The sequence below is a fragment of the Orycteropus afer genome, unplaced genomic scaffold, assembly GCF_000298275.1.
Source record: "Orycteropus afer afer isolate SDZICR_OR568_19922 unplaced genomic scaffold, OryAfe1.0 scaffold00197, whole genome shotgun sequence".
In the NCBI taxonomy this organism is placed as follows: Eukaryota; Metazoa; Chordata; class Mammalia; order Tubulidentata; family Orycteropodidae; genus Orycteropus; species Orycteropus afer.
In genome coordinates, this window is record NW_006921784.1 from 3,434,099 (window position 1) to 3,446,277 (window position 12,179).

Genomic DNA, 12,179 nt, shown 5'->3' on the forward strand with positions numbered 1-12,179 from the left:
AAAACAAAGGCGGAATACAGCCCAGTTCCTGCGGTACATTAGAAAAACTGAAGGCAAATCTCACTTGACTTGCACGGGCCAGCCTGCCTCATTGCCAGATCAGCCCAGCAAACCATCCAGGAATAAAAGGACCAAGGAACCCATCAAGTCACGCACGGAGCTGGTGAGACTCTGGACCGGGGCTGAAGCTGGTCCCGCGAGCAAAGGCCCTTGCACGTGGCCGCTTCAACTCCACCTCTACAGCTCCCAGGAAGGGCACCCTGCAGCCACATTTGATATGAGGAGTGGGTGGCAAAGCCACTTACTGGGCTGTCTTGGCCGAGATCCCTGGCATGGAGGGACGGAGCAGGCAGGGCAGCCCGTGTGGCTCTACAGGCAGCCTTGGAGGTGTGCAGACAGGGCCGACGTAGGCAGGGCAGCTGGGAAGCGTGGCCTGGATTCTGCTCTGACCCCTACACTTAGCCAGCCTGAAGGATGGACAGACGGGTCTCCAGCACCCTGGCCTGCGTGCTCCACCTCTGAGAGACGTGAGGCTGGTCTTGGTGCGTGCCAGAGGCTCGCAGCGTCCTGACTGACGAGGGCACCTAGGCCTGAGGCTGCACTGTGGGTTTCTTGGTGGGAGTTCTGCTCCCCTGGGGCATGGCCTGCACCCTCTTCCTGGGCTTGTTGGGAGGAGAACACACACCCTGGCTCCCTGCCCCGAAGCTGAGAGACAGCAGGCTGTTTCCTCAGACAGTCCACCCCTTGGTGGCCTCAAGAAGGTCAGAATTGAAGGGTCTTCAGAGACCACCTCCAAGTCTCTTGGCTTTCCTGAGGCTGGGCCTGAGGTCTTGAGTGGGGAGCTGGGTGCAGGGTGCTGGACAGTGCGCCCCACTCCGGTGCTCTGTCTCAGGACTCTGCCTCTGGGCCGGGCCCAGTCCTCAGAACTGACAGAGACCCAGGCTGCGCTGTTCAGAAGAATCACTGACTTAACCCCTAGCACTGTGCTCACAGGACCTCTCACAGTGGCTCAGAAGGACAGACGCTGCTTCCCCAAAACAGGCAACTTCAAGATCGAAAAGCCATGCCGAAGGCCAGGAAACTAGCACCCGCAGTAGCCCCGGCTCCACCCTTCTCTTTCCAGAGTGCCTGAGGTCCCAGGACAAAGGGGTGCCATGCTGTCTGTCTCGGCCTGACTCCTGATGCTGGGGCCACTATGACAGGGTCAGTCATGGACAACCCCTCCCACCATGCAAAGGACTTGAGGAGGATGGGAAGAGGAAGGGTGGGGCAAGGTGCTACTCCAAGGTGGCCAACACCTGCCGCACATGTACCTCCCAGGGTACCCACACCTCGAGCACCCACACCTACAGATTTGGGTTTAGCACTGTTCTTCCCACGCTACTTAAAACAGGCCAAAGCCACCAGGTGTGCGGTTCCGTCTAGCACAGGCAAGCCTGTCAGAGGAGGCCTACGAAGGGGGAAGCTGGCCCATTTCAGAGACGGGGCAATTGAGGCTGGTGGTTGTGAAGGGGGCCCGCAGTGAGGAGCTGGGAGGGTGGACTTTCTCATTCACAGTCACAGTGCCTGCCCCAGCAGAGTGAGACCCTCACGAGCTTCACAGGGGGCGTAGCTACAGAGCCAGGATGGGACCCCAGACCTGATCCCCGTGGCTCCTCGCACCTGCTCACATGGGGTACCTGGCAAGGTGCAGGGGAAATGAAGCTCTGGCCTCCTTTCAACCATGTTGCTAGTTTCCCTGTCCCCAGCCCTGGCTGCCTTCCCAGCCGGCTCGCCCTGGGAAAGTGCAGGAACATCCGTCACTCTGACAGCAGAATAATGAGAGGAAGCCAGGCCCCAAGCACGGGGCAGCCGGCACACACTGCCCTCCTAGCAGGGCCTCCAGGCCAAGGCTGCCCCACCCGGAGCACAGTCCTGCCTTCTCCCACCAAGGAAACCTGCTCCCCTTCAGAGCCAGGCCCTCGGGCTTGCGGCAGGGACCTGAGAGGCTGTGATGTCTCTCTGGGAGGCCCGTCATGCTGTGACTTCCAGGTTTTCCAGGCAAATGACAGCGGGACTTTCTGCTCCCCCAAGCCTGCCCCCATTTGTCTGGCCCCAGCTTGGGTAGCACCCCCAAGATCAAGATGAAGGGTGGGCTGGCCTGGCAAGTTCAACATAATTTAGCTGAAAACCAGGAAGGCCAAGTAATCGCTCAGGTCAACTAACAGGGAAACGGGCCTCAGGACGGGAGGGTAGGCCTGGGTCTGGGTAAGGTCGGCCTGGGCTATTTCCGCTCCAGCAGTGCCAGCGTCTCCACTCCACATGAGCCGCTGAATCTCAGCCCAGGAAGGTCAGCCAGATGCCTGGCCCACAAGCTACCCGCAGAAGCTAGCAGTATGTGAAGCTACTGTGTCTGGTGCTCAGAAAGTCAGTTCTGAGACAAGATGGACAAGTAGCCAACTGTGCCCCGGGCCTCCTGTCCCAGCCAAATGAAGACTGTCAACATCAAGCCTGCTTGTCAGTGTCCCCAGTCAAACAGGAGGTGGTGGTGTGAAGCTGGAGGCCCTGCTGCAAACACATGCTGTCAAGCCGGACAAATTATCAGCACTTTACCAGCACACAGTCAAGCACTGGGCCAGAAAATGGACCCACACGCACCTGTTAAAGAGGTTATTGCGGCTAACCATGCGCAGAAAGCCTGTCGGGTCAGTGACTGAGTTGAGCTTGTTGTTCATCTCTTCAAATTGCTGATCCATGATGTCACCGGCCTCACTCTCTGTCTCGCTGCTGGCACAGGCCCTGCAGGACAAGCACAGAAAAGGCCACTCAGAGAAGGGACATGCTGAGCTGAACGTCAGCCCTGGGGTCTCAGGCCATCCTGTACCCCAGACCCTGAGGGAGTGCCCCGTGCCAGCACTATGGCACCCTGCCCTGCCTACAGCGCTTCTAGGAGCCACTCTGCCTAGCTGATGTACCCCATCTACTGTGGACGCTCAGCGGAGCTGTGCCAGAGTCGGTCTCCAGCACGCGGTCCCACACGTCAGGTGGCCCACAGGACACCGGCTTTTGGAATACAGTGATGTGTTTTGTCCCATGAGCTGGCACCACTGTTTCTGGAACAGAGCTGACAGGGACCTGGTAGTGTGGTAGCCCTCCCACCACTGATTCTAGCCCATCCCATTCCAGAAACAAAGGAATTAAGCACCTACTATGGGCAGGCATCATGCCAGGCATGGGGGTAGGTGGCCTACTGTGGCATTTGGTAGATGTTGCGACACAAATGCACAGGAGCCATGAGACCAGACAGTGCGTTACGCTGTGTGACATGCAAGTCAAGCAATGTGGCTGGGGGGCTTCCCAATGCATCAGCAGGAAGGGACCATGTTTGAGTGAATCTGTTCCTATTTCTCCTCTGTCAGATTGTACTAGAACATCGTACAATGGATTGTAAATAAATAGCAATACGCAAGAGTGCTTTGACACCTCACCGTGATTAAAATGACAAAAGGCTAATTAAACACAAAAGCCTTGTGATGTCCCTTGAGGAGAGCAAGCAGGACAAGGGGGGCCAGCCTGCCCAAGGAGGTTCCTCCTCTCCACCCCTCACAGTCAACAGAGGGAAAACATTTTGGGCTCAGTAAAGTCAACCCTCCAAAAGCACTCCCCCACTGCACAGTCACGTTCAGACTTCATTGAAATCCTGAGTTATCGGTACCGAGTCCATGGAGGAACATCAGCCCACAGGACAACTTCTAGGCCTGGTTCCTGCTGCCTGGGATCAGTGTGGGAGAGAGGAGAGTGCGGGCCATTGGAGGCAGAAGACAGACTGGCAGATGGCAGGCCTCTCGGTGGCTGTGCAGGGGGCTCTGTAAAGGGCCAGACCTCCTGTCCTGAGAGGCAACAGGCTTAGGGCCTGAAGATACAGGTCTAAGGAAAACATGACCTGCTTCAGGCGGCCAGGCTGCTCACACTGTAACATCTGGGCTAGATGGCAGAGAAGGTAATGGCCCTTGCTGGAGGCCAGGGAGCCAGATGCTTGCTCAACTTGAATGCTCGGTGTGATGCCAACCCTGGTAATTAGGCCCCAGCAGCCTGACTCCAGAAGGCCAAGCAAATGCCCATCACTAGGAAAGATTCCAAAGAGGTGAAGGCCTGGAGGAGAAGCGTCAAGAGTGGAGCGGTGTCCTGGGCCAGCACAGAGGCAGGACTTCTTGGCCAGCTACTCCCCTTTGCCCCAGAACCATGCTGGGTGGCTTGTAGTGGCCTGGCCACCAGCCTGGTCACACAGTCTCGAGCCAGCCCCTCACACACACAGTACCTGGCAGGCAGCAGGTGTATAATGAGGAATTGCTTGATGAAGGAATGACTTGTGTGTGAGGTATTTTATTTTATTTTTTACTGTGACGTGGGTGAAAGTTCAACAAAGCAAATTCATTTTCCACACGGCAATTCATTGCGCGAGGTATTTTTTACACCTACTTAGTTTTCTCTGGATGACAACCTTGTGAGGTGGCTCTCCTGATTTCCATCTTACATGTGAGGAAACCGAGGCTCAGAGAAGCCAAGGAACATGGTCCAGGAGCTCTAAGCAGTAGGGGCAGGACAGAGACTGGCTCCTCGGGTCTTTGGTACCCACTCCTCCCTCCCCCAGGAGGTACTTTCTCACCCTGCAGGGAGTTGGTTGGGGGATGCAGGGGGTGCATGTGGGAAGCATGCACAGAAACCACGAAACTTCTAGGCAAATCCCCACGCCTCCATTCAGCAGAGAGCAGGAACGAGGGCGATTCCTCTCCCCGTCTACAGGGCTTCGGCTGAACAGGCGAGCGCTGGAGGCCAGAAGTGGGGAGTAGAGGCCCTTCAAAAAGACCCTGCTAAATATCACTTCACAAGCTGCCCTGGTCAGGGACACATCTATCACCCCAGCGTGACGGCCTGCTTGGCGCTGAGAAATCTGCCTGTCAGTCAGTGCTGTGCAAGGGGAGAAGAGTGAGCTGGAGCCAGTACCGGGCCGGGATCTCGCAGCACTCCTATCTGTCGGCCGCAGCCTGCGCCCTCAGACTCTCATGCTTAATAGGGTTGTTTCCTCTTTCCTAACCCTCACAGTCTTAGCATGAGGGAAAACAAACAGGAGATGCCACAGATAAGGGACTCTCCCATTTACAGAGCAGTCCTCACCTACCCTGCCTGGTCCCCAGAGCACCTCGCCCCATTTCTCCGAGGCTTTCTAGAGTGGTACGTGACACCTAAAACTGGTCACCACGGGCTCTGGTTCAGTTCACTAAGACTCAATGTGATTAGTGAGACCTACGTGGAAGGACTGCCAGGGCGGAACAGCCAAGGCACATGCCAGACCTGCCTGCTAGACCCTTATAAACCTGTCCAAGGGACTGAAGGAACAGGGCTATGGGCCAGGGTACATTAAGAAGGAGCATAAGGAGGCCAGCAGTCCTCAGCCAAGATGCTAACACACTCGGGGTTCAGAAAAGCTTTTCTGGCATTGGCTGCACTAGAGAGGTATTTGGAGGGGTACAACTTTGACAGGTGGCTGTGTGGGGAGAGGGCCAGCCAGGTAGATGGGATTATTACTATTTTTTTAATGTGGTGATGAGACATGTAGGGCCTCTATGGGGCTCAGGGAATGGATGGCCCAGTGCAGCTGGAGTAGAGAACAAGGAGGCGATAATAGCAGAGGGCCTTGAAGGCCTCAGAAGGCATCTGTCCATGTGAGCAGAAGGGTGGCAGGTTCAGGGGTGCTCTCTGGGAGATACTGACCTGGCCCAGAGTAGAGGATATTTACACAGGAAGGAGAGAGAATAGGTAGGTGGCTACTATTAGTCCCTGCTCATAGGCAACCCTGAAGACCCAGGGTCAGGCTCGGTGACACCTGGCCCAACCCCCATACCTAGCCAGAGCCCCATTCCCTCAGGAGTATGGTTATCTTTATACAGTGATGTGTGTGGGTTTGAATACACCACGTTGGACAAATTCTCCACAAGCCGTTGGGTTCTGAGGTTTGAGAGTGACTCCTCCCCTTCCCTGACCTCCCAGTCCTGGCTGCCCTACAACCAGCCCAGCCCCAGCTGTAACCCAAACTTCCTGTGCCCTCCCCATGGTTTGTTCTCTACTGTCACCAACAGTGGTTCTGGCTTGTCCTGTGGTTGGCACAACTATTCCATTAGACTCGGGGGGCAAGGCTGAGTGTGGCAAAGTGGAAACAATGGGATCAACATTACAGAAAAAGAACTCAGTTGCCTGGAAAACTAACTGAAGGGAGCGGGTAAAGGGCAGAGCTTCCTGCAGAAACTAATGGTCCCAATCCAGCTGATGGGCCACTGGGGGCAAACAGAGACACTGAGAAGAAGCTGGTGTTAGTGAAAGAGGAACGGATCCCGTTTGCAAATGGTGACGGTGCAGACAGAACACTGGGCTGGAGATGTCAAGTGTAGATGGTTGATTCGATTATTTAGTCCTCCTCCATCCAGAGGCTTGGAGATACCAGCTGCACAGATCGGGCACTCAGCAGAGAGGTCAGGACCAGCTGCTCTAGGTTTCATTCACTTGCTCTTTTGATCAATATCAATGAGCATTTGTCATAAATATCCTGCTCAACTCCCCCTAGTCTTTCCCATTGAGTAAAACTAGAAACTGGACAGATCAGGGTCCCATTCTTTTCCTCCAGAACCCCTCAGACAGACCTCAACACTCCCGACAGTGCAGAAGTGGGCCTTGGTACCAGCACAGGGTTCATTGTTGTTGTTGTTGTTGTTTGCCATCGAGTCGGCCCCGACTCATAGCGACCCCTCCTTGGGTTTCCGAGGCAGTATCACTACGGAAGTAGGAATGCCCAACCTTCCTTCCGAGGAGTGGCTGGTGGGTTTGAACCGCCAGCCTTCTGGTTAGCAGTCAAGTGACTTAGCCACTATGCTACCAGAGCTCCCATTAGAGGACCGCTATTTCGGGCTCAGAGACAGTAGGGAAAACTCCCACCTGTCTTTTTTCTGTTCTTTTCTCATGTTTGAGGCCATAAGTAATGCCATGGTGGTAGTGGCAGAGACAGCAGGATCGAGGACCTGAAGGAGTCCAACACTGTCCCAGAAAATCGAAACCAGTATGACCCCAATACCAAATATGGAGAAAAACAACTTGAGAAAAAAACCTGTAGAACAATATTCCAAATGAAAATAGACATGAGAATCCTCAACAAAATGTTACCAAATAGAATCTAGCAACATATAAAAATAATTATACACCTCAGTCAAGGTGTTTTTCCAGGAATATACAGCTCGTTCAATATTTGGAAATCACTCAATATAATTTGGCACATGAATAGACTAAAACCCCAAACCAAAAGTAATCATATCAAGTGATGCGGAAAAAAAACAAAACAAAACAAAAAAAAAACCCCTGAAAACTCCAACAGCAATTCTTGATTTAAAAAAAAAAAAAAAAAAAAACTTACAGCAAATGAAGAAAAGAAAATAACTATCAACTTGCTGAAGAGCATCTACCACAAGCCGACAGCTAACAGCTTAATGCTAGCAGACTGAACCCTTTCTTCCTAAAATTGGGAAGAAGGTTAAGGATGTCAGCTCTCACCACTCATCTTCGGCATACAGTCAGGATCTTGGGTGAACTCTGAAAAGCTTTAGGTTGAGTGAAAGAAGCCAGTGTTAAAAGGTTATGTACTGCAGACCAGTGGAAGAGAACTGAGGATTCAGAATTCAACTCAGCCATCTATGGACAACTGATTTTCAACAAGGGGTCAAAGTCCACACTCAGTGGGATAAAAGCAGTCTCTTCAATAAATGATGCAGGTAAAACTGGATATCAACTAGCAGAAAAATGAAATAGGACCACTTCACACCCTACACAAAAACTAACTCAAAATGGACCAATGACCCTAAATATTAAACCTAAAACTAGAAAATTCCTGGGAAAAAACTATGGGACCTAACAGGATAACAAACAACAACAAATGCATGAATAGAGGCATACAAGATAGATAAAGGGGGCCTCAGAAAAATTAAAATCTTATGTTCATCAAAAGACATTATCAAATGAATTGAAAGAACCTACAGAATGGGGAAAAAAAGAACTTTGGAAATGACACATCTGATAAGAATCTAATCCCTAAAATTTATAGAAAACTTCAACAGCTCACGACAAAAAGACAAGTCAATGGCAAAAGACATGAACAGAACCTGTACCAGAGAAGACATCCAAGTAGCCAACAAACACATGAAAAGCTGCTCATGATCATTAGCCATTTGTTGTTGTGTTGTTATGTGCCGTTGAGTCGGACCCGACTCATAGTGACCCCTCCTTGGGTTTCTGAGGTGGTATCACTATAGAAGTAGACTGCACAACCTTCCTTCTGAGGAGTGGCTGGTGCGTTTGAACTGCCAGCCTTTTGGTTAGAGTGAAGTGCCTTAGGCACCACGCTACCATCAGAGCTACAATGAAATGCCATCTCACCCCCTGCTAAAACAGCACTGATTCACACAAAACAAAACTGATAACACCAAATGTTGGTGAGGATGTGGGGAGACTGGAACTTTTACCCATTGTTGGCTGGATTGTAAAACAGTACTGTTACTATGGAAAATAATATGGTACTTCCTCAAAAAACTACAAATATAACTACCTACCCAATGATCCGGCAGTGTTTCGTTCTGCTGTGCATGGGGTCGCTATGAGTTGGAAACGACTCGACGGCACTTAACAACAACAACAACCCAGTGATCCAGCAAACCCACTCCTAGGGATACACCCTCAAAAAAAACTCACTGCCATGGGTTGGACCCAACTCATAGTGACTCCTACTTGGGTTTCCAATGTATTATCACTATGGAAGTAGATTGCCCAATCTTCCTTCCACTACGCCACCAGAGCTTCTTTATGTATGAGAAGTATCTGTAATTGTGTTTTCAATGAATATATGTACCTGTCCACAAATATGTGTATTTACACGGATAGATACTCACACCTCATCTGTAAACACACCTGTACCTACCTGTGGACATATATGCCTATACCCATCCACATGTGGTCCTAGACTCATTTTTGTTCTTTGTTGGAGTTGTTGACCTCTCATCTATGTCAAATTCTTTGGTTCAGGGATCCTTTCCTCATGTGCACTCTAGGAGCATCATTTACTCTGATTGTGCTTTTGCTCATTATGGTCATATTTGGTACCACTTTTCCCAATACCAGTAATAACAAATATCTGTGATCTAGAGTGTGCTTCTCCCTCTTCCTCCTCCTCTTCCCCAGGTAACCACCAATGAACACTGGTCTCTTTATATATGTCTATTCTTATTTCTTATAAAAGAGGGATTGTGCAATACCTATCCTTATGTGCTTGACTTATTTCACTTAACATTTTCCCTCCAGGTCCATCTATGCTATAATATGTTTCACAAACTCATCATTGTTCTTTATGGTTGCGTAGTATTCCATTGTGTGCATGTACCACATTTTGCTTATCCATTCATCCACTGATGGGCATTTTACAATTGTTTCCACTTTTTTTTGCTATTGGGAATATAGCTGCAATGAATACAGGAGTGCATATATCTGTTCATGTCACTACTTTTAGGTCTCTAGAGTATATCCCTAGGAGCTCTGGTGGCGTAGTGCTTAAGGCATTTGACTGCTAACCAGAAGGCTGGTGGTTCAAATCTACCAGCCACTCCATGGAAGGAAGGCTTGACAATTTACTTCCATAAAGATTTACCGCCTCAGAATCCCAAAGAGGGTTGCTATGAGTAGGAATTGACTTGATGGCAGTGAGTTCTCAGACATAACCAAACCCTTTCTGAGATTAGTTTTCTAGCTTTGAAAACTTAGGACCATTGTCTCATGGGATGACTCAGTTAACTGGCAGAATATAGTTCACTAAGTTCATGTTCTGCACCCTAGTGAAGTGTGTGGCATCTGGGGTCTTAGAAGCTCATTAGCAACTGTCTAAGATGCAACTCTTGGTCTCTACTCATCAGGAGCAAAAGAGTAAGAAAGTAACCAAAAACAAAGAGAAGAAACACGTCTACCAGGCATGACCACAACTACCAAGACCAGAACAACTAGATGGTGCCCAGCTACCAATACTGACTGATTTGACAGGAGGCAAAATAGATGATCACAGTTAGAATAGGAGAAAAATGTTGAACAAAACTCAAATTTCTATAAAAGGCCAGATTCACTGGACCACCTGAGTCCAGAGGTCTCCCTGAGACTATCACCCTGATATACCCTTTAAAACTTGAACAGAAACTATTCCTTGAGATCACCTGTTAGCAATAAAGCAGAGTGACACACAAAATAGAAGATGTTACCCATTAAATTGGTGCTCTACTAAAAATTAAAAAAAAAAAAAAATCTGTATGAGTCCAAAAGGTCAACATGCAATCCAAAGCAAAGATGAAAAGATAAGGGGGCAGGGGAACTAGAGCACTAGAAATGGAACAATCACAACACAGTTAAAAAGAAGGTTGAGTCAATGTGGAAAACGTACCTACTGTCATTGATTCATTTGTGTGGAAACCATCAAATGGGAACCTAACTTGCTGTGTAAATGTTCACCAAAAACATAACAACATAAAATCCAAAACCAACCACTGCCGTTGAGTCAGATCTGACTCACAGCAACCCCACCTTGGGTTTCTGAGGCAGTATCGCTATGGAAGTAGATTGCCCCATCTTCCTTCCAAGGAGTGGCTGGTGGGTTTGAACGGCCAGCCTTCTGGTTAGCAATCAAATGCCTTAAGGTTATGTATTGACTGAAAACTATAAAAAATTGCTGAAAGAAATGAAAGAAGATCCAGACAAATGGAAAGACCTCTGTGTCCAGGGACTTATCTCTAAAAGATCTAATAATGTTAAGATGCCTATACTGCCTAAAGTAACATAGATTTAATGCAATCCCTGTCAAAATTCCTAACAGCCTTTTTTGCAGAAATAGTAAAGTCAATCCTCAAATTCATATGGAATTATAAGGGCCCCTGAATAGTTAAAGCAAGAACATAACTATTCAAAACAAACTATAAAGCTACTATAATCAAAACTCTCTTGTACTATATAAGGAGAGCTATATAAACCAATGGAATAGAACTAACAGCAAAGAAACAAACTCATATACATATATGGTCAGTTTTCAACAAGAGTGTCCAGTCCATTCAATGCGAAAAGAGTAGTCTCTTCAATGAATGGTGCTGGAACAACAAGATGTCCACATATCATATACGTCATACCATAGATGAAAGTAAGTCAAAATAGATCAATGACCTAAATGTAAGAACTAAAACCATAAACTGTTAGACCAAAATATGGGAAGAATACTTCAGGACCTAGTTTTCTGAGATATGACACCTACTTGATTCTGAGATATGACACCAAAAGCATGAAAAACAAAAGACAAAATAGGTAAATTGGACTTCATCAAAATTAAGAACTTTTGAATGAAGAACAAAGTAGGAGGTCTCACACTCCCGGATCTCAAAACCTACTATACAGCCACAATGGTCAAAACAGCCTGGTATTGCTACAACAACAGACACATAGACCAGTGGAACAGAATTGAGAACCCAGAAATAGATCCATGGACCTATGGTCAACTGATTTTTGACAAATGACTGAAATCCATTAAATGGGGAAGAGATGGCCTCTTTCACAAATGGGGCTGGCAAAACTGGATATCCAATTGCAGAAAAATGAAACAAGATCTGTACCTCACACCATACACAAAAACTAACTCCAGATGGAGCAAAGACTTAAAGGTGAAACCTAAAACTATAAAGTTCCTCAAGAACAAAATAGGGACAAATTTAGGGGACCTCATTTATGGCATAAATAGACTATCAAGCATAACCCAAAATACACAAACAGCAGAAGATAAACTAGATGAATGGGACCACCTAAAAAATAAATTTTTATGTGCTTCAAAAGACTTCTCTAAAAGACTCAAAAGAGAACCTACAGATTGGGAAAAAATATTTGGCAATGACATATCTTATAAGGGACTTATCTCTAAAATTTATAGAAAACTCCAACACCTCAATGACAAAAAGATTAACAATCCAATTTTAAAATGGGCAGAAGACATGAATAGACACTTCACCAAAGAGGATATTCAGGTGGCCAGCAAATACATGAAGAAATGTTCACAATCGTTAGCCATTAGAGAGAGATGCAAATCAAAACAA

The 12,179-nt window shown here is 48.2% G+C and overlaps 1 protein-coding gene across 1 annotated transcript in view; it reads right to left on the bottom strand.

Annotated features, from left to right (window-relative positions):
• TTC28 (tetratricopeptide repeat domain 28) overlaps positions 1-12,179 on the bottom strand; it is an 842,258-nt gene that overhangs the window by 48,127 nt on the left and 781,952 nt on the right. The window contains exon 13 of the mRNA XM_007947946.2: positions 2,638-2,778. Coding sequence (XP_007946137.2) covers positions 2,638-2,778 — 141 coding nt within the window. The remainder of the gene's footprint in view (positions 1-2,637; positions 2,779-12,179) is intronic.